Source organism: Lissotriton helveticus, chromosome 9, assembly GCF_964261635.1.
Source record: "Lissotriton helveticus chromosome 9, aLisHel1.1, whole genome shotgun sequence".
Lineage (NCBI taxonomy): Eukaryota > Metazoa > Chordata > Amphibia > Caudata > Salamandridae > Lissotriton > Lissotriton helveticus.
Window position 1 is genome coordinate 1,053,589,524 of NC_136070.1, and position 23,783 is coordinate 1,053,613,306.

General features: G+C 44.4%; 1 protein-coding gene across 1 annotated transcript in view; it reads left to right on the top strand.

The window, feature by feature from the left end:
• The window catches only part of SLC6A1 (solute carrier family 6 member 1), a 598,500-nt gene extending 575,521 nt beyond the window's left edge, over positions 1 to 22,979 (top strand). The window contains exon 15 of the mRNA XM_078661404.1: positions 20,640 to 22,979. Within this exon, the coding sequence (XP_078517530.1) occupies positions 20,640 to 20,744 (105 nt within the window). The 3' untranslated portion in view covers positions 20,745 to 22,979. The remainder of the gene's footprint in view (positions 1 to 20,639) is intronic.
• The last annotated feature ends 804 nt before the right edge of the window (positions 22,980 to 23,783 follow it).

Genomic DNA, 23,783 nt, shown 5'->3' on the forward strand with positions numbered 1-23,783 from the left:
CATGCAGGCCTGAGAATCTCAGTCAAACAGCCAGGTCATGAGTGCCCATTTGGAATTCAACAAGAGAGGCGGAGGTTCATAGCTCCAGTGGGAGGTCATTCCATGCCTTCGTCGCGAGGTAGGAGGAGTGTACTTCGCGTCTGCTTCAGTGAATACGAGTGTGTGGGCAACCGAGAGGGACGCAGAACAGAGCTGTCTGGAAGATTGATAGAAGCTCAGGTGGTGGTTGATGTAGGTGTGTCCCTGGTTGTGTAGTGCCATGGATGCATGGATCATCAGTTTGAATTGGCGTCTCCTCTGTTTGGGGAGCCAGTGGTGTTTTCTGAGGTGGTACATGATGTGGGTTCATCGAGGGAGGTCAAAAAGTGAATCTCGTTGGAGCGTTCTGTATGAGATGAAGTCACCGAAGGAGGTGTGTGTTGACCCTTGTACAGAGAGTGTTGCCATAGTCCATTTGGCTGGTGATTAGGGCCTGTGTGATAGTGTGTCTTGTGTCCTGGGATAGCCGTTTGAAGATTTTTAGTAGCATAGACAGTGTGAAGATGCAGGTGGATGAGACTGCAATGATCTGTGACTTCATTGTCAGGTTGCTCTCCAGGATGAGGCTTAGGTTTCAGGCATTGTCGGTCATGTAGGTGATGATCCTAGCTCTAAGGGCCACAATGAGTCATTCCAGGGAATGGAGTTTTTGCACAAGATCAGTACTTTGCTTTGTGGTGAGCTTCAGGCAGTTTTCGTTCATTCAATTGGTGATGCTCGTCATGCAGCTGTGGAAGCTAATTTTGGTGGTCGTTAGACATGGCATCTTTTGATGTGTTTCCTCTTTTTGCCTTCTGACCTCCTGTTTTTATGGTACACTGGACTTCGTTTTTACTCTCTGCGCACCTTTTCACTTCTATTCAATGCTGTAGTGCAAGTCTTCATACTGTAAAATTATGTTATGATTGGCATATTTGATTTACTAGTAAATTCCTAGTACAGTGCACTGTGTGTGTCCAGGGTTTGTAAATCAAAAGCTACTAGTACAATTTGCATAAACAAAATTTTAGACTTTCACCAGAATATAAAACATTACTAGGACCCTAATGAATTCCCCCATTAACCCAACGTATCATTGGTATACCTTAGCCTCTGCTCACTGCCCACATCTCAAAAATAACAACCTATCAAAATGTGCAACATTTGCCTTTGGAACATACCTGCAACTGTCATTGAACAACGAGTGGCAATTTATCTGCCAACTAAGAATCAGCTGTGATAAATTAGCTGTGAAAAATCTGAACTGCCTCAACAGAAATGATAGTCAGTGCAGCTGTGCACTTTCAATATAAAGCAGTTCGGGACAAAACAAAGACATGCCTTATTTTGTGAACATATTCTAAGCAGGCTCAAATGATTTGAGAATAACTAATAGCAGACTGTCACAACAGATAAAAAGAGCCTGCATTCAAAAACAAATTACATGCATTTTGAATGAATTCCTTTTTTAAATTCAGCTCTTTTTTTTACAGTGAGTTTGACATCTTTCTAGTCTAAATGATCGGCCTAATGACTGTCTGACTCGCATTCGCTCACATCAGCGTTCCATTTTTTTATCACTTTGGCCTCCCAAGAGTTGGCTTGAGGCAACATGTCATCATTTTGCTCTCTATTGGGCATAGTTAACTCTAATACAGCACCAGCCACCAATAGAAAATTAAGGATAATTTAATATCCGTGTAAGAGGCTATACATGCCTTCAACAAGCAGTGTACTTTTTACATTATAGAATTAGTACAATTGTATAGTGTCTAGAACCCCACTGGCCAGCAAGGTGTAAAAGGGCAAGAAAAAAGAGACTAATTAAAAAAACATTTGCAATGTAATAGGTCTCGCATTTCCGAGAGTTTCAGCTATTGGCATTGTAAATGACAATGCCTTTTATATATCTCTTTTGCTAATTTACATATAAATAAAACGTGTTGCCAATGCCAATAGCTCAAACTCTTGTAAATGTGAGACCTATTTACTTGCAAAGAAGCGGCCGCCATTGTCCCAGGCTGCTTGGAAGGAAAACGTGCGAATGGTGCGCTGATTGTTGCAGGAAAGCATGTCGAGCCTGCAGTACGAGAAACTCATTAAAGAAAATAGTGCTTACAGACTAAATAACACATACCGTGTAACAACAGACGTAAAAAGGCCAGTCCTCATGGGAGGTTACAAATGAAGACAAGGCAGTACTAAGGAGGGACTAACATGCCTATTTAGGAATCGGAAGCCAGCATTTACAAAGGATAAAGACACAAGCCAATGAAAAATATGGGCAGGGAGTGGGCAGAGTTTCAAGTCCATTTTCTAATACAGCAGGCCTCGCAGAGCAGCGCATGCACTGGCCAGGCTCGATCTAAAAATGGTGAGTCTATAGTGTTTTTTTAATTGATAGATGCTGGTTTAACTGTCTCAGTCCACTAAACAAGGTATTCTCCATGTTGATAGATGGTACTGGGACTAATCTGGCCCCAGTCAGGTGGGGTAATGAGAAGTGAAGTACTGTTTTACATATTCCTGTCAACTACCACAGAATGACTTATGGGTTGTTTTGGGATCCTGATTCAAAGCTGTGCAAAATGAAGGGTTATTTACTTGGCAAACACAACTACTCTGTGGTGAAGTTCTTATTGAATGTGGTAAGTGCCTCCAATTTTGAGTTTTGAGCTTGGAAATTAGACATAACATTGAGAAGTGGGATTTCACACACTGAATTTTGCATTTTGCCTTGTTTGAGGCTATTTGCTCTGCTATTTGACTTGCAGATATCTATTAGGAAAAAACAGCAGGAGGTGGTAATTAATACACACCTCAGAATTCCAATCTCTGTGCAAACTTATTTTTGCACAGCGTTTTACCCAAATAGCCCAGGAAGTGATTCATGATGACCAGTTGGGGTTTGTTGCTGGGAGGACTATGTCATCCAATACAGGGTGCTTGATTCAAACGCTTGATTATTTCAATATCAATAAGATGCCGGCCTGTATTATGATGGTCGACACTGAAAAAGCGTTTGATTTGGTTAACTGGGATGCCCTATTCTTTGGCCTAGGTAGGTTTGGTGTCCTGTCTCTGGTAATTACTATGCTTCGGAACATCTACCAGGGGGCCCAGGCTCAGTTGGTTATTAATGCAACCCAAGTAGGGTCAGTAGACATCAATCGAGTGACCAGACAAGGGTGTCCGGTTTTGCCCCTATTATTTACGTTCTTTATAGAACCTCTGGCTATTTAAATCCGAGCTAATATGGATATCCAAGCCCCGAATTAGGATATGGCAAAATTTAAATGATTTGCTGGTGATGCTATTTTAATCTCAGCCCCGAAAGGCAGAATGGTTACCCTGTGGCCTCCCAGCGCTGAATAATAGAATGGTAGGGAAGATCAAGCCACAGTGCTATGGAAGCATCCCGAACAGATGGGTTTTTAAAAGCTTCCATAAGGCCAGAAGATTATCGTTCTCTCGGAGGGCAAGGGGAGCGAGTTCCAAATCTTTGCGGCATTAAACGAGAATTACCGTCTGCCCCATCTCGCTTTACATATCTTTTTAGTGGTGGCCAGGCACAATGAGCTGGAAGCAGGGTTCTGTGAGGGAGATAGGGGGTGACCAGAGAGTGCATAATCGCCGGACCAGTCTTCCAGATGGCTTTGTGGGCCAAACACATAGCCTTAAACTGTATCCTGGCTTAAATCAGGAGCCAATGGAGTGTCCTCAATGCTGGTCTTGCAGACTGCCATCCCGGGGTCTGAAAGAGCAGACGGGCTGCACAATTCTGTGTTACTTGCAGTTTGTTGATCGTAGCTCGGGGGGCTCCGAGATATAAGGCATTCCCGTAATCCAGGCGAGAACGTATAAGGGCCTGAACCATAATTCTTCTTGCCTGGAATGGGAGGAGGGGGATGATTTTCCGCAGCATTCTCATCAGTCCATAGCAACAAGCTGAGAGTTTGGTTGCCAGGTGGGTGAAATCGAGAGAGCTGTAGAGCCATATACAGAGGCTCTTTATCTGTGTCTTTGGGGTGGAGCAGGGCCTAAACAAGCAGGCCACAGGGAGGCGGGGTCAGAGGACGATGGATTACCCAACAGCATGATTTCTGTCTTGTCCCCGTTGAGTCTAAGGCATGAGAGTTCCATCCACTCGGCCACCGCCTCTAGGCAAGGGCCTAGGTTGCTAGACGACCCCTCAGCGTGATTTAAGGATACCACAAGCTGAGTGTCATCTGCATAGGTGATGATCTTGATGTCGAATGGATGGACAATCCACGCCAAAGGACTCATATAGATATTAAAAAGCGTGGGGCTCAGGGCGGAGCCCTGTGGAACCCCATAGATAAGAGGTAGCCTGGAGGACACCACATGCCCTCAAAGACCTAAAAGAAATGGTCGCTGAGGAAGGATAGGAGCCAAGTCAGTGCTGCGCCCCACGCGCCCATACTTTTAAGTCGGTCGGCCAAGATGGTATGATTGCCGTGTCTAATGCGGCGCTGAGGTCCAGAAGGATGATGGCAGCCGTTCCTCCTTGGTCCAGCAGCCGTCTCGCCTCCTCGTCACCACCAACAGAGCTGTTTCCATCCCGTGCTGAGGACGGAAACCCGTTTGAGAAACACATAACAGGTTGTTGGATTCCAAATACTCAATCAAGATGTTATTAATGTGTTTCTCAATCAGTTTGCTCAGCCAAGGGAGGAGGGAAATTGGGCGATAGTAGGACAGATTGGACTGGTCCAAACTGGGTTTCTTCAGGAGAGCCCTGACCATCGCACTCTTCCATGATGTAGGAACCTTGCCAGAGGTAATCGAGGAGTTCAAGACATCAAGGACAGCTGGGCGGATGGAATCAATAACCGAGATAAGGTGTTGCGGAGGGGCAGCACCTTTTTAATAGGTTTGGAAGAGATATTGAAATAAAAAGGTTTTTACTTTCATATTCTTTTTAAATGTTCACATTCACTGCACTGCACTAACACTTTCCATTAGCTGTCCTATTATAGATCTGAGGTTTACAATTTTCAAACTATGGACCAAGTAGGTCACGGGGCCTCACGTGTCTCCTTTTTAAAGTGGTTTCAGTGACTAGTATGAAATCCGATCCACATGATTCCCCTCTGTGATCAAGAGGTGCTGTGGTAGGAAAGAAGGAGATCCAGATGTTGACACTGGCCACGAAGGGCAGTTGATGGAAATCCAACTATGTTCATAATAGTCACTTTCTTATAGTCTAGACTGACCTAATGGGGAGTTGTTGGTTGTTGTCATACACAAGTTGTGGGCTATTAAACCAGTAGGAGTACCTTTACCTTTCGCTTTGACCACCAGATTCTGTTGTTTATGTATCCTGAAAATCAATCACATTTTTTTAGAAGAGACAATACCCACTACTTGCCTGGACGTGATGGTTACCATTTCCATTACAAGATGCACTAGCTCTTTACAGCTTACAGCCTACATTTACTAACCTAGTGGGATGGGGATTTTCCAGCATGAGGTAGGGTTTAGCGATTTAATGATAGACAAGATTTCTTCAAGGGAGATCTTCTAAAAAAAAATACACCAAAAAACAAAGTTTAAGAGATAATGTCTAAAAATAATGGGTCCATGCTGTATCTACAACAAGGATTATGTTCTTGATGTTGTTACATTCTTTTCTGACAGTAGCTTTGAGTGGTATTACACTATCTTTCAGGCAGCTCAGGAGTCATCTTAAAGTTGTTTCATTACATGTAAGGATGAAAATACCAATGACAGTGCCTGCTGACACATACCATCCATTTTTCCCTTTTCTTTACAGTTCTACTGCATTGTTTTAGGTCAAGTTTAGAAGGGCCCTTATTTCTATGGAAATTGCCAAACAGTAATTCTAGTTCTCATGAGTGGTGACAGTCATGGCACACTATGGGGCTCATTAGGATCGCGGTTTTCCCGCATCCTGCGGGCCGGCGGAAGCCACCGCCGGCCCGGAGGATGCGGGAAAACCGCCGCGGAGCCTCCAATGACCCACCGCCACATTAGGATGGCTGGTGGGTCTTGGTTTATGTCTGCCGCTTTTCCGCCGCGGTCGGCTTACAACCGCGGCGGTAAAGCTCTCATATTGTGGCGGTGTCTCTCAGACACCACCAGCCATATTAGGATTGCGTATCTGATATGCCTTTCCGCGGCGGGTTCTTCGCCGTGGAAAAGCATACGGATGTGCACTTCGGGGGCCCATTGCGGGCCCCCAGGGTGAAGGGGGTGTGGGGGGTGCACATGGGGGGTACCTATGGTATCCCACTGCATTTACATGCAGACAGCGGCAGGCACCGCGCGGTGCCTGCAGCTTTCTGCATGTAAATGCAATGCGTGCTTTTTTACCATTGGGGTACAAAAGGGGGTGGTGATGGACGGAGCATCTGAACCAATCAAACACTCACACCCAGTCAAAAGATCTGGGTTTAATCCATCACCGTTCTTTAGCCCACTCTGCCACCCCAGTTCAGACATGGCTATATGCAAATCAGTCTGACCCTGTGCCTCATGGGAACAGTCCAGCCCGAACTGCCAAGCCATGCCTTCCCTGGACCAGAAACAAGCTTCCAAGGACCGGTTTCTGGCATTACAGCCATCTTCAGCCCGGCTTGCTTGAATCCAGTGGCAAAGTGAGCAAGGGACTCACGTCTGAGCATACCCTGCCACACTTATGGAGGCCAAAAGCGGTAGAAAAGGGGGTGGTGATGGACGGAGCATCTGAACCAATCAAACACTCACACCCAGTCAAAAGATCTGGGTTTAATCCATCACCGTTCTTTAGCCCACTCTGCCACCCCAGTTCAGACATGGCTATATGCAAATCAGTCTGACCCTGTGCCTCATGGGAACAGTCCAGCCCGAACTGCCAAGCAATGCCTTCCCTGGACCGGTAACAAGCTTCCGAGGACCGGTTTCTAGCTAATAAATGCTCAAGACCATTCGAATTTGCGAGTGACCTTAGTCTGTGGAATTCATTAATTACAGCATTATAAATGTGACGGTTGGGTTCTTTCTTTGTCACTAAATTGTTCAGGCCCTACCCAGCCACCCTAGGGCAAAACCCCTCTTTGGTTACTCTAGTGGACCAAGAAGAGTAATGATTGTACCACCAACCTCCGTAGCCTTACAAAGGGGTTCTAAGATCTGCCACTGCAGTGTCTACATGCAGTTTTTAACCGCCATGTCAACCAGGTTAGTGCACTTACTTGTCAGATCCTAACCATTCCTTTTCTTACATGTAAGACACCCCTCAGGTAGGGCCAAGAAATCCCCATGGGCCGGGTGCAGTGCATGTGAAAGGTAGGGCATGTACTGGTGTTTGTTACATGTCCTGATAGTGAAAAACTGGGCAATTCATTTTTTACTATTGCAAGGCTGCCTCACAGGTTAACATGGGAGTTGCTTTCTAATATCTTACAAGCTTAACTTTCCATGGAGATAAGATGGATAAATAGAGTTTAGGCTTACTCAACTCTGAAATTAAAGATGCATCTTTTAGTAATGAGGATTTTTATATTGTGTTTTTGAAAAGGCCACTTTTAGAATTTTTCATTGCCTAACCATCCCTTGTGCCTCTGCCTTTAGTGTATTAGCTGACTGGATTTGACGTGACTGTAGCAGGGGATGTGCATTCACACTAGACAGACACAAGGGGAGGCTGAGGTGTGTCCTGTCTTTCCTGGGTGACTCATAGCCGGCCTGAATAGACCTGGCTGCATTTAGAGTAGTGGGAGGAGTTGGTGCTTGCACCTGAATGGACTGTAGCTGTCTCTCACATAGCTGTCTCCACCTCCTGTGGAAAACCTGGCCTGAGCCAGGCGGAACAGGTTTATGTGTGCCAGAGGAACTTTGGATGTACCAACTTCAAAGGACAATGTGGTATAAATATTGGGGCCCTGATCCAAGAACTTTAGATTACTACTGGACTAAGGAACCTGCCAGGAAGAACATCTGGAAGAGCTGTGAGGAGAGACTACCACTTTACTGCGTGCTTTGCAGGGTTGGCCTGCAGTGGCTGATTCTGTCTTGGGCAGGGAAAGGACTGGATTGTGCTTTCTTCAACCTAAGTATCTCCAAGGACTTGATGTAGAGTGTGCCTTCTGTTGGAAGTCTCAGGGAAATCAAAGACTTCAACATCTTCTGGGAACTGCCTCTGAGACCGTGTGTTTCAGTGGCCACAGAAGAAGACCACAGTCACATGCTGTCACCAAGACCGCCATCGATTCTGTGATCTGAAGGCACCGTAGAGGGCACTACCGCACTTCACACCGCAACCCTGGTCTCATCGACGACGTCCGCTGCTGCCACTAAGCCGCTGCTTGTATCGTGACCAGTGGTCCCCGCACTCAGCCCCGCCTTGCTTCACTCCGCTGCCCTGGTCTCACCAACAATGGCGCTGCAAGCTGATATTGCCACCACCGCCTGCACGGTGGTTTGGAGGTACCACTCGTAAGTTACATGACGCCCCACCCCATCCAACACTGCAGTCTTGGCCCACCGATACCAGCCCCATGACTCCAGATCCTCAGCTGCCATTGTGACCTGTCAGCACCATGATGAGCACCACCCCACTTTGCACTGCAGCCCTGGTCTCACCGATGCGGCTGGATGTCTGCCACCCAGCCACTGCCTGCACACTGCAACCTCGACGCCCACCACAGCCGGCCCGCACCACAGTGGTCAGCGGGAATAAAAAGATACTGTTTTGAGGATCTTCCGACACTGCAGCCAGACCATACAGCCGCAGTCATCCAGAAACGTTGAATTTGGGTGTTCACAACACCGAGATAGCCTCATACTGAACTATCAACTTCAAGGAACTGTATATAAAGCCTGTTTTTGCCTCCACTGGTGTGTCTCCAACCACTTGTTGGTATGTATAGCAGTACACCAGGTCACAGAGCCGTCATCTGAAACAGAGTCCAGATACATGACTGACACAGTACACACACTTGCGCAGGACAACATCGCCCGCCCACCCATACACACATAGGCCCACCCGCCGCACATCGGAGCATGCGAGCCCAAGCACACCCGGGCCTCACTGCTCACCTTCCACCACCGGTGTGTAGACAGGAGGTCCCACCATGAGCCGCTGCAAGCCACAAGCCCCAGGCCCGGGGACATGGCACCCTCCACACCATGCAACCACACTGCGCAGGCCACCAGGTCTCACGTCTGGTGATGGGTCTTGATTACTCCATGGCATAGGACATACCAGGGCACCCGGCACCATTGCAGACTGCACACCTGCTCAGCCCAATGGGTGCTACTAGCTCTGTGATCCCAGAAGCGAGGCCACGTGGCGGTAGGCCCATGCTGCCCCTGGCTCGGCCTACACTGCGGTCCAGCAGGACACACAAATTCTGAGCAGTCCAGACCGCCGGGACGGGGCATCATCGCAGGCTGCACACCGCTCAGCAGCTGAAGGTGCCATTGACTCAGTTCACCTAAAGTCACTGTCCTGTGGCGGGGTGCATGTGCCGGCCGCAATGCACCGTGTGCCACAAACCCTGTTCAACCCCAGTCAGCACCATATGGTGGTAGGCCAGTGCCAGCCTCAAAGCCTCAGTTCCATCATCAAGTCACCACCCGCAGAAGGGTATGTGACATCGTCGACCCTTATATTTGCGGGGTCACATGGCCTGTGACGCCTGTGCCGGATGGGTGTGGTGTGCATGCCAACCTGCCCTCATCGAGGGGCTGTGACATGCTGACAACTAGACCAGTGACCTGCACACCACCAGCGAGTATGCCTGAGATGGGTAGCAATGAGGCCCCGCCCTCAGAGCGTTAGCGAAATGGTCTGGCCTGCTGTACGCCTGAACAGCGCAGGGCTTGCAAAAATGACTCATGGGCACTGGGCGTGGTTCAGTTCATGTCTGGACAAGGAAGTGGCTGATGCATGTGTCCCTGTTGTGGTGTCCAGGAGACCGTTACACAAATTGCTATTTAGCACCCTCTGACTGGCACCATTGATGCAAGGGAAATCACTGACCCTACATTCATCCACACATACATACATGATTGATGAAAGGCATGACACAGCAGTGCGTCACTGGATGATTATTGCACATTCAGTGCAGTTCTGCAGCTGGAGTGGTACAGGGCAATTCCGAGCACACTACACAAAATGGGCCCGTGGAGGGACAGTCAGAGTCCATCCGGGGATGAAAAGTACTGCGGAAGAGGAAGGATACAGTCGCCAGTCTGGTCGCTGTGTCATTGGTCATCAAACAGGATGTGGCAGTCCATGTCGTTGTCCAAGGTGAGTGCATCTGAGTGAATCTGGGGTCAGTGGAAGGTCATGAGGCCATGTGCAGGACCAAGCAGAAACAGGCCAGGTGGCGGAAATGAATGCTACTGAGTCCTTCTGCTCACGGCCCCATTCACGTTCTCGTCCCCAGATGAGTGCTCTGCCCCACCTGTGAGTGTTGCTGTACCGGCAACAGTACTGTGTGCCACTGACACATCAGGGGCCGGAAGTGGATTGTCGGCTGCACTGTGTCCCACTGACACATCAGGTGCCAGAGTGGTTAGGCCTGTCACACTGGGAGCCAGAGACACACCAAGGGGTAGAGATGTGGATGGTATGGGGGCAGCAGCATTCATCATAGCCACGCCTTGTGGCAACAATGCCATGATGAGGACCTGCAGGGCATGATAGATCCCAGCTACATTCCGCTGATGTGCAGCGGGGGCTGCCATCCTTTCTGCCTCCATCCACACCATGTCCTTCATGAGCCTCTGCATGTGTGCCAGCTCACGGCTGGTATCGCTTGAGCCACTCTGAGCGGACAGGTGTTCTTCTCTCAAAGTCATGACTCCAGTGATGTCAGTCAGGGCTCGTTGGAGACCATGGAGCGGGCCTACACACCCAAGGATGGCGTCAAGTTTGGTTGCCATGATGCTGAAGCCCAACCGCACCTGCTCTGCGGTCTCCCTTTGGCACTCCAGCACACAGTGTTGGAAGGCCATGTGTTGTTCCTGGGGGTCTTGGGGGAGTGCTGGGGCTGTGGGTGCCTCCTGCTGGGTGCTTTGGGTAGTGGGTGGGGTCTCCTCAATGTAGCTGGGCTGCCCTGATCCTGGAGGTGAGTGGCGGATTAAGTCAATGATGTCTTGGATGGTTTAGGTGTCGATGCTGGTGTTGTCCTCCTCATCATCAGTGAAGAGTGGCTGGGAGTACTCTGCAGGAGGTGTTGACGGTGTCCCTGCGATGTGAAGAGGAGATGGTGTATTACAATGTCCACATGTGTGTAGCCACTTGGTACACGTTGACATTCAAACAGCATGGCATTGTACATTGTGACAGTCTGTAGATCTGCTTGATTGTGCGTGTGTGCCACTGTGCCCATCTCCGCCCGTCCCCCCAGTATCTGGTGGTCACTCACCCTGTTGCGGCTGTGTTGTGCCTGTTGAGCAGGTCCGATCCCCGACTCCGGCCACAGTCTCCACACTGATGACTGTCGACACCAGCTCCTCCGTGTCATCCAGCTTGACCTTTGGTGCTGGACCCCCACCTCCAGTCTGCGATGCTGCCTTCTGGTTGGCGGAGAGTTTCTCCTTGGTCCTCCGCTTGATGTCATTCCATCGCCTCTTGACCTCGTCCATTGTCCTCTTGTGCTCTCCGACAGCATTCACCTTTTCCACGATGTCCCGCCATATTCCATTTTTGGTGCCCTATGACATGTTGGAGGTGAAAAACAGTTGTTGATGGTGTTCCATAATCTCCGTGACCATGATCCTGTTCGCCTGCAGACTGAACTTCGTCTTCCTCTTCTTCTTGTCCTTGCCCTTCCCTGTCTCCGACGTCCCGGGCTGGTCGTCTGGGGTGCTTGTGGGATTGCTCTCATCCACTGCACCTGCTTCGGCTGCCTCAATGGTGCTTGGGTGTTGGTCAGTTTGGGTTTGGATGTTTTTTCTACTTTTATGGTGATTTTTCCCGCCTGCCAGGTGTGTGTTGCAGGCCTGGCGCTGCTTATCGCTGATTTCCTCATTGCACTTTGGCCCATCGCAGGTTTTTTGGTGTTGTGGTTTGTATGCTTGTCTCCATCAAGGTGGTTGTATCGCTGTCATTGTCCGCGGTTTCGGCAGACTATTGCATGCGACTACCGCGTTGTGAATTCCACATTGACACTGGGAGATTTTCCAGCCATAGGCTGCCAAGTTGAAAGTTGAGTTACCATACTCATGCAGTAGTTATCACATGTTCTTGTGAACATACCCCTCAGTGTAAGAAGTTTGGAACTCATCTTGAGAAGGTCCAACTAGAGCCCTGAAACTCTCGCTAGGTTATGCCAAGCTGAGTGGCTGAAGGGGTTGAGGGTTCATAAAATCAGAGCCCAGCCACAGGGGCCATCCACTGTAACGTCTCCATCATGTATGTCTCCAGTTCTGCCACCTCAATCTCATTACTGTATCTTAAGTCCCAGGGACACCAGAAACAGCGCATTGCTGGTCACAACCAGGCATCTTCCTGCAGAGTTTCATTGGAGGGCAGCACAGAGCTTATCCAGGTTATCAGTTTAAGTCCCTCATCACACAAGCTGGGTTGTTTACCCCAGGGCAGCACAATTGCCTACCAGCCCGGTGTTGAATTGTCAGATCATTTACCCGCAACTGTATCTCATGTGTGTTTAAGCATCGCTCAGATGGCCTGACTCAGCAGCCCGTGCCTCCGGCGGTGGTCTCTCCTGGGCTACCAGTATGCTCTTGATAACAAGTAGAAATTCCCTCCTAGTGGCACGCACAGCAGTTGTGAAATCAGAGAAGCTGGAAGTCTCATTACCTTGGTAATGAAATGGCCACTTATTTTGGGCAAGATGCAAGGTCCCAGTAGTTCAACATTCTGGCTATAATTGGGCCGGTTATGCCAGGCGAGAGCCACTACACCAACGATCTGTGGGCTCATTCCACCATTAGCAGATTTGAAAGAGCGTCACTGACCAGCTCGCGGAGCATCGCTTGAACATTGAACGGTAACAAGACAAAATATCGAATTTAAAATATAGAATTACCAAAATATCGAAGTCAAAATATAGAATGGACAAAATATCGAATCGACAGAATATAGTGGTGAAAAATATCGAATTGAAGGTAAGTAATTTAATATTGAATAGTAATTTTTACCCCTACGCTATCCAACGTTTTCCCTACTGTTGCACTCTCTGGAGTGGGAATAGTAATTTTTACCCCTACACTATCCAACGCTTTCCCTACTGTTGCACTCTCTGGAGTGGGAATAGTAATTTTTACACCTACGCTATCCAACGCTTTCCCTACGGTTGCACTCTCTAGAGTGGGAATAGTAATTTTTACCCCTACGCTATCCAACGCTTTCCCTACTGTTGCACTCACTGGAGTGGTAATAGTAAATGTTATATTTATTATTTCATTAATTTTAAATTACTTTTAAGACATTTAAAAAAATTCGATATTTTGTACTTACCTGTTTGAAGATAGGAAATCGATATTTCTGCATTCTATATTTTTTCTTCGATATTTTGGTAATTCTATATTTGTGTATTTGATATTATGTCAGTGATCCCATTAAACACCATGCTTACCATCTCTGTCAATTCTCGTACAACTGGGATGCATAAATTGTTCCTCCTCAAGAATGCTTAAAAGTATTCTTTTTTTTCTGATCACCTCCAGTACTTTTTCCATCTGTAATAGTTTCTCGCTCTCTTTGGAGTGTCCATCTTCTAAGTCCAATGTGCACCGCTCGAGTTGTTCAATACGTTCATCGTGTTTTCTGTTCGCCAAGCTAGGAGGTGGCTGCTCATCTTTCAATTCACTCCGCTGCAGTGTCCCCGCGGCTTGTGGGAGACAGCTGCAATTTAGAATTGCAGATACCACTCTGTTAGGCCCCAATGACCAGATAAATGCCAGATATTCAACTCCTGCCAGCAGAGCCTCAAAGAGTGTCAATTATTTTGCGGCCGGGCTCTCTGGCACCCACCTCTTTTATGGTTTAGTAGGATTTTCAGTTGCAATTTTGAAAATCCCACTTTTAGAAAGATGGCAATTTCCTGCATTAGCCATTTTATGCTTGCAGACTATCTCTGGGTCATATCAGTAGGCGTAGTTGGCAGTTGGTAATTATGTATTCCTCCTAGACAGCCACACACAATAGAGAGCTTAGGTGTGCCTGGACAGGCCATCACTGGAAGGATGGGAGGGCGTAGTTAGGCACAGCCACACCTACATCTGAATAGCCTGCATCCTGCCTTCACATGAAGGATTCCATACCCCCTGTAGTCAGTTTGGAGCCAGAGCAGGGAAGGCAGGAAGCCTGTGCACTTCAAAGGGGAAATTCTGGAAGCTTTTCGTACCTCAAAGGAGGCACCAGGTATAAATATTGTACCTTAGACTCTAACTCTTCAGTACACATCTGGAACTGTGGAATGTTCTGCGTGGGGTAATGATTGCTGTGCTCCTGAATTGACTGCCACCCTGCTGGACTACTGCTTAGACGACCTGCTGCCCAATGTGCTGACCTTTTGCCCTCTTAACTAAGTGAGAAGGACTGGACCTGCAACCTACACCCAGGACCACCCGAGTGACTCCAAAGGCTAGTCTCTTGTAACCAGAACCTGTAATCCGTAACTGTGAGGTCTGCCCTGCCAAGTAGTACCATCCCAGTCCAAAGACCCTCCTAAGAGGGCCTCTGGGTATTCTGGCAGCCCATCTGAAGATCCGGCAGAACAGACACATCACCTCTGCTGCACGGCGCAAACCTGACCAGAACTGGTGCATCACCTCTGCTGTGAGGGTCTTCCAGTGCAAGGACTTCATATCGCTCTTGCAGCCTGCAGCCTCATCAGAACCGCCAATGCAACTTTGCATCCCCAATGCAGACCCAGTCATCCCAATCCTCTCATCAACAGCTGTCTTGACAAAGGTGCAGTACTTTGCATCGCAATCCCCGCTATCTCATTGGAACCAACTGGTCCATGACACATCCTTGATGCCAGACTTTGCAACATAAGCTTCTCTCATCAACATCCTCATCGACAATGAAACCGGACCTCACAGTTTTCCAGGTTTTCTGGAGGTCTAGAGATACAGATTATCATGTAGTACCATGACGGCTAACATATGTGTTATAAGATCTTGAGACTGAACAGGGCAGGTCACTTGTAACATCATGAGACAGAAAAGGTTAGACTTGTTTTGCTGTGCCATTTGCAATTTTAAAGAGTGTCATATGGCCAGCAAGAGCCATTTCTGCTAAAAAAAAAATTATATGCAGAATAGACACATCACCTTGGCTATGCAACGCATCCTCAACGCAGGAACTCACAATGCTCGACAAACCAGAATTTAAGGTACTTTTGTTGAGCAGGTCTTTCCAGGTCGCTGTAGACAGCCCACACTCACTCACAGTGGGTCTGATCTTGTGACTTTGTCCCAGTCCGGCGTGACTAGGTATCCACAGTTGGCGATGTGTGCTTTTCGGCACAATTTTCTCTTTTTGTCTTTTTTTTATTACAACTTACTCAATTTTTCAAATCTGTTGTGGGATCCTTTTTGTAGTGTGTTTTCACAGTTTTACTCTTTGAAGTGTTGCCCAACAAATACTTTACACATTCCCTCTGAATTAGGTCCAACTGCTATGTGCCAAGCCATCCAATGGTTGAGCACACGTTAGTTTAGGGTTTGCATGTGACTTCACCTTGGCAAGGATTGTGGTTCCTGGCTAAAGTGGATTTTACCCCCTCAACCAGTAACCAAATTTCTTTCAACATTCATCTGTTTATCATTTTCCAAGCACTATCATCTCAACCATACTTTTCAACATCTACATGAAGTCATTACTGGTACTGATCAATCAATTTCACCCCACGTGCTATAACCATGCAGATGACACGCAAATACTGCTTCAACTGGAATGCCCTAAAGAGATTGGAAACTCACCAATTTCCAGTTGTCTCAGAGCCGTGGATCAATGGATGGCGTGGAGCCATCTCAAATTGAAAGCTTCCAAAAAGGAAATACTCGCGTGTGGCAATTGGAAACATTATAGCCCGCTCGCCGCCTGGCCTGATGAACTGAGAACACCGCCTAAAGTATCGTTGGAAGTAAGAAACCTCGGAATGCCCATGGACTACAAGCTATTGATGAATGCCCAAGTGGACAAACTAGCAAGATCAAGTTTTGTTACTTTAAAAACTCTGCTACAAATCTTTCCCCATTTGGGATTTCCACACAAGGTCCAATCTACCTCCTCCCTTGTTCTGTCCAAACTCGATTAGGCCAATAACCTCTACCACAGATCACCTTTAACGACCATGAAAAGACTACAACGGATTCAGAACTCAGCTGCCAGATTACTCCTACATATCAAACAACAAGACCACATTGAAGCTGCTTTGTATCACCCACAAAGCGATACATGGAACGGGACCGCTCTTCATCAGGATTAAAATCACCAAACACATTCAACTAAGGAACTTCCGTTCTACTGTGGCACCTCACCTCAAAATCCCAAGATACATGAAAAAAACATGTTCAAGCAACCACACTATAGAAACTCTTTACCCCCCAACATAAGATCCACAGACAACCACCTTGTCTTCAGAAAACTAATCAAGAATTCGCTCTTCCCCACATATGCACCATACGCAAACAGAAAGATACAGCATATCGCTCTGTATACAAGTATTTATTTGTTCTATAGATAAGTACCTATGTGTATTGCTTTGTGTAAACATGTAGATTAATTATGTTTCAAAACAAATTACTAAAATACTTTTTTCATTACAACAACACTTGAAAGCAGAATTTATTTAATGAATCCTTAATCTACATATACTTACTTCTTTATGCACCGATATACCTTCCATGTACTTGGATCTATATATTTATTACTTTTCTGCTAATTCAGCTATCCAATGAACTTCCCTATTTCTCACCCTATACCTCGCTCAATATATCCCCTACCTCAACTCTCTGACTCATCTCAAACCTCTCTCTACTACTCTTTCCAATGCACTACCCTATTTCTCACCTTATACCTCTATCAATATCTTAAATAATTACTGACATCCTTACATCCTTTAGCATTCTACATACTTTCCATGTACCTATGGATCTATATATTTCTTACTTTTCTTTTAATTCAGCATATCCAATGTCCTACCCTATTTCTCACCCAATACCTCTCTCAATATATCTTCTACCTCAACTCTCAGACTCATCTCAAATCTTTTTCTACTACTCTTTCCAATGCACTACCCTATTTCTCACCTTATACCTCTATCAATATATCCTCTACCTCCACTGTCTAATTCATCCCAACCCCCATACCATTATTATGATTCCCCAAAGGACCCTTTCTAGACTCTTCACTACTCTACCCCCCTTGCATCATCTCATACCTCTTTTACTATACTGATCCCAAAAACAAGCCTTTCTAAACCCTTCCTTCTGACTCTTCCCTTCCACAATCCTTTCACTCATCCCAAGCCTTATCCAACTGCTATGACCTCCAAAACAAACAGACAAAAACAGTTGAAATCCTTCCCTCTTCTATCTTTTCCAATCCAAATAACAGACTAACATTTCCACACATATTTCACTATACTAATCCTTTATAGTTTCCAGAGTAGCCTGCTACTCACCGTAAAAAGTGATTTAACACCCATTCAGGGGTAGCAAGCACTATATAAATGCAAAACCTTTCCCTCTTCTATCCCTTTGCTACCCTTTCCAATCCAAATAATTGACTAACATATCCACCACTCAAATTACTTTCATATTTCACTATACCAACTCACCAATAATCCTTTATGGGTTCCGAAGTAGTGTGCTACTTGCTGAAATAAATGCTTCAAAACTCCTCAGTGGTAGCAAGCACTATATACATGCAACCCTTTTTCCCTCTTCTGTCCCTCTGCTATCCTTCTCAAACCAAATAACTGACTAATATCCACCACTTAAATTTCTATCATATTTCACTATACTAATTCAACACTAATACTTTATGGGTTCCGGAGTAGCGTGCTAATCACCAAAAAAGCGCTTCAACACCCCATCAGTGTTAACAAGCGCTATATAAATGCACACCTTTTTCCCTCTTCTATTCCTCTGCTATCCTTCTCAATCCAAATAACTGACTAATGTCCACCACTCAAATTACTTACATATTTCACTATACTAATTCCAAACTAATCCTTTATGGGTTCCGGAGTAGTGTGCTACTCACTGAATAGGTGCTTCAACGCCCTGTCAGGAGTAGTAAGCGCTATATGAATGCAATTACAAAATATAGTATTATCTGATATGGGGCTGCTTGACTGATAAAATTCATTAAATATTTCATAATTCATCAAATTTGTCAAAGTACACATTTGCTGTACTGCAGATACTGCACATTAGTCTGTGCCAGTATAGAAAGGCTGGAAAGCTGTGCTGTTAATAATCAGGAAGATGACTCAACATGGGCACAAATAGCAATGTTTTTAAAGAACTGAGCAACCAAATACAAAACTTTCCCTTACGACTGAAAGACATTTGATCAATTTGGGCAGAAGGCTGACCACATTCAAAGTGGTCCATGCCTTGTACATTTCAACAGAACAAACTTTGCTAATCAGTTATTTACCGTACTTTGTCATTCTTATATGGCTCATACTTGCTAGAAGCCCTATAACACTCATGATGTGGAAAAAGGTTTAGGTGGCACATTCTGAAATCTATCCTACCCCTTGATCCCTACCAACTTTCTCCAGCCAATGAATGCATCTTCCATCAAAGTCTGTTGGTCAAGTCTCTCACTTACTTTAGTATGTGAAAGGAAACGGGCCATTAGTTGTGTGGCCTGCACAAATAATGGGACCACATTTACCCTCCAATGGAAATCAAACACCCCTTTGAAGTGCAGCCGCAGCCGGTAGTGGGAGTACCGGCCGGGCGGTGATGTGGGGAGGGGGGTAGTAATGTATGGAATCCGGACCTTAACAGGTAAGTAACCATAAAAATAAATAAAACAAATGTTGTTGCGTGCACTGCATCGCATTTAGTGATGCATTGCGCGCAACGAAATTAGTTTTATTTATTTTTATGGTTACTTACCTGTTAAGGTCCGGATTCCATACATTACTACCCTCACCCTGCCCCTCCCCCTCCCCACGTCACCGCCCGGCCAGTACTCCCACTACGGGCCGCAGCTGTTGAAGTGCTTGATTCTCTCAGGGTAATGGAGTAGAGCAGTCAAATGACAACTCAAGGGAGGTGGTGTGGGCTAGAAGCACCATTCGCTGGCACACAATAATAACACTGAAATGATTGTCCAGTCTGTGCTTTCTCTGTTGGAAAAAGAAAAGTATATTTATTACACACACACACTACTCAATGCTATGCAGTAATGTACAAATATACATAAGACTGATGAAAATACCTTTTGATGACATTGCATAATCACCTTTGATCTCCTAACGGGGTCACACAACCACGTCAGGTAATTACATTGACTTGGTCAATGGTCCAAGAGTAACAAACCACACGTCAAAAATCATCAATTTAGACGTAAATGCAATAATTTATATAACCTTGTGTGAATGTACTTATTAATAAAAATAAAGCATATGTACTTTGATCACAAATTGCTGTCACCATCATTATTTCAAAAAGCATTTACAAAAATTAAATATGCATTTCTCACCTGGTATGGCGTGTCCTTCTTTTTAAGAGGGTGGCAATTTTGTTGGGGGCAGCCCAGGACGACCACCCCTGGCTGGCCCCAGACGGTTCCCCAAATGAGCAGCACTTCTCCAGCTGCCTGCGGGAGGTGGCAGTTTACATCTATCTGCTGTTCCTGTGGTAAACAAGCACAGTCCATTTACCATAAATTTACCATGGGTGAGTCACAGGTTAAGAGGTACCCCCACAGTACGAGATCAAAAACCAGGTGATCTAAAAAAAAAAAAAAGATCTGGGCAGATTGGATGGGCAGAACCCATTGTTTCACAGTAAGCCAATACATTATACAAATGAGTGGCATTAATTAATTGAAAAAGAAAAGTTGTCAATTTAAAACATATGGGACCACAATTAACACCCTTGTTTTAAATGTGAAGGAAAGTGCTTTGTGATGTATCTTTGAAATTTGAACAGTGGTAATGCTCCAGTTAGATGAAAAATGCATTATAGCTAGGACTTAAGATGCTTGAATGAGCGTATGAAGGACTTGATCTCAAGATATTGCCACATCAATGTATCTTCACATAACGGGTTACCCAATGGCATATCGAAGTTGATGTGTAGAGAGGTATACAATGAAGGACTATCCAGTCTTCATCGTAGGAAGACTGAATGGTTCCTTTGGAAGAAAGATAGATTGTTTGCTGTGCAATATCAAATAAAGAACCGTATCGTATCTATGATGTTTCCTCGCAAACACACATCTGAGTGATATCAGCGGTCAGTATCATCATCCACCTTTGACCAACTCCTACACTCCCTCAAGCCATTGTGGTTAAGAGACACCTGTAATCTCCCACAAGTCATATCAAACAGCCATTGTAAATAGCCAGAATCATTTTAAATTGTGATTATCTTACTGAGTGCAATTTAACTAAAAGGTCTCTATTGTGTTTCTTTAGCGTTTGCAAGCAATGATTCAACCAAAGGAAGATATTGTGCATCCCGAAAATGGTCCTGAGCAGTTGTCCCAGAGCAACTCAGCCAACAAGGAAGCATACATTTAAACTTCTGTCTGAGAATGATACGGCACCAACATGCAACACAAAATGGTTGATATGACCACAAAATTATGTCTGAAAAATAATTACCTACCTCCAGTAGCTAAAAAGGGGACCATCACCAGAACAGTACAAGGAAATCGATGAGGCTATTTTCATACCGTTGTGTGGGATAAGATGTGACATAATGCTTTGTGTTTTTCAGGCAACCTACAGACTGTTACTGTTTTTATCCTTTCTCAATACGCTGAATTTCTTGAAATTTGTAAGCTGCGTACAACATTTGAATCGATCTTTTGGCATCAAGATTTGGGGTTTTTGTGCTGATTATTTCTTAATAGTATGTCAATATGTTTCTTAAAGCTGTGTCCCAGGACTGTTATTTCTGATTTTGCAAGACAACAAAGAAATTTGAAAGTAGATTTTTTTACACAATATTTTGTACACAAAAAATATTCAGAAAAAAGGCCTGCCCTCGAAATTCCTTGAGTGAGTGCCATTTTCTTGAACTTGCGTTCTTTTACTTTGCAAGGTTTCGGACCAATTTACAATCTAATACTAAAATCATTCCTCAGCCAGTGCTTTACTTCAAAGGGTCTACATTTAGTTGACATATAAAAGCAATACGACTGGCTTAATCCTTCCATTTTTAAGAGGATATAAAAAGCACATCTATTTCACATTTTGATATCATTTACAACATTTACGAGTATTCACACAATCATTTTCATGGACCATTTCTTTTGGAAATGGCTCATCCAAACAGTTTACAAACAACTTGACTAACATTCTACAGAGCTAGTGTGTATTGGTGTACCCAAAACCTTCAAAGGCACTGCAGTGTGGAAGGTAAAAGGTCAGGGTCAGCTTCTGCATATACATTTTTTTTAGCAGAAATGGCTCTTGCTGGCCATATGACACTCTTGAGAATTGCAAATGGCACAGAAAAACAAGTCTACCCTTTTCTGTCTCATGATGTTACAAGTGACCTGCCCTGTTCAGTCTCAAGATCTTGAAACACATATGTTAGCCGTCAAGGTACAACATGATAATCTGTATCTCTAGACCTCCAGAAAACCTGGAAAACTGTGTTTATTGTTTACCCGTTTAGTCATTTTTGAAGGATGGTGAAGACAACGAAAAACATGAAGAGCAGACTTGTTGCTCTAGCACAAGAAATTCCCCAATTTTACATTTCCAGTCTGGCAGCTAGTGACAGCAAAACAATGCCGTATTCAATGTTTGATTGTAAATGACTGTGACAGAAAAATGCAATCAACATGCTTTCAGCAAACAGTTGTGCAATGTAAAATGTTAGATAGCACATGCATAAACGTAAAACTAATATGTGGAAACGTCAACTGTGCACGTTGGTTTCTTTCGTCGTTTTTGTCTGAAAGTAACAAACCTATATGTTCTTGCAATAAGGTAATATTCTCAGAATGTCAAGCACATTATTTTAGAAAACGAATAATATATATACATATATTTCAATTTTATGCATTCAATATGTCAGACAAAGAGTATCGTTTCGTAGATTTTGGAACTGTCTCATAGCAAATGTACAATGATCTAAAACCTAAAATGAATTATAAATGTTTGTAGCTGAACTCATTGCAAAGCACAGCAGAGTTGTCTCGTAACATTCCAGAGTTTAGGCAGAAATGTCATATGTACCTGTCGCATATAATTCATACCATCAAAATTGTGAATTTTGTTACGAATATCAACATCTCTCTATTGTTTAATGTAATTAAGTCCAAATGCAGTATTAAATGTTTGATTGTAAGCAATGTTTTCGGAAATGTTTGTCAGACGTGCTCTATAGCAATCATCTGTACAAACTATTATCTTATATTCTTATATAGCACAGAATAGTCTTGTAGAACAACTGTGTGTAAATTGTGAATAGCTGTACCTTTTTGTAGTAACTGCCCTCAATAACAAAAATATTGTATGATCATATAAGCTTTCTTGCAATAAGATATTCACTAAACACCAAGCAAATCTATCTCTATATAAAAATATATATGTAATATATACATATTCCTTATATATACAGAGCCTGTTAAAAGAGTACAGTATTATTTAGTAACTTGCAACCTGTTCTTTGGACCAAATGTACAATATTTATAAATTAAGATGCATTTTAAATGTCTAACTATGGTGTTATATTTGAAGCACGGTTGTCATGTACGTTTCAGGAATTTAGAAAACAAATAAAAATTATATTATACATTACATGTGAAATGTAAGCCATTCCTCTGACATCAAACCCTTAGTTTGAATACAGATACTCATTATGCCATCTGCTATGAATTTTCTGGCTAATATTTTGCACAATGTTTTCCGATTTTAAGTAAAATATTATACTTGAATGTTATTTTCAGTAGCTTCTTGGATAATTTCTGCAGTAAACAAATTATTCCATGAATTGCATCCTCTATAAATATCAGGTTTAACAAGTCTGGCTAATTAAAAGCTCTCATAAATTAAGTGTATGGGAAATGTGCCCTGGATTATAGATTAGATTGGAAGGAAAGTGCCCCATTGTGCATCTTTATTTTTTGTGTTTTAAATTTTGATTGGAAAGTCTTAATTGAAAACAAAAATAGAGGTGTAGGTACTAGCCAGATCAATAAGAACATTCTCAGGGATGAAATGCATGGCCTTAAGAAGCTGGAGAACTTGAACTGGAAGTTTATATTGACATTGTACTATTCAAAATACTTCTCTCACAAAACGGACGTATAATCGACTGCTCTCGTTTTCTTATGTTGTAAACCCCCTTTCATCATTAGGAAAAGCTGAAGGGGCTAGACTATTTGCAGTTGGAAGACACAGATCAAAAATGTGAATCGCAATTGACAGTTGACTTTGCTAAGCACACGCAGAGGATTTTGAAAAGGGAAGGAAAGAGACTGGAGATTGACCAGAAGCCAATCCATAAAATATTCACAAATTCATTAGAAGACTTCTGTTGCTGTAGTCATTTGATCAGTGGTGGATAAAGTACATTGTATTTTCAGTATTTCAACATATTTA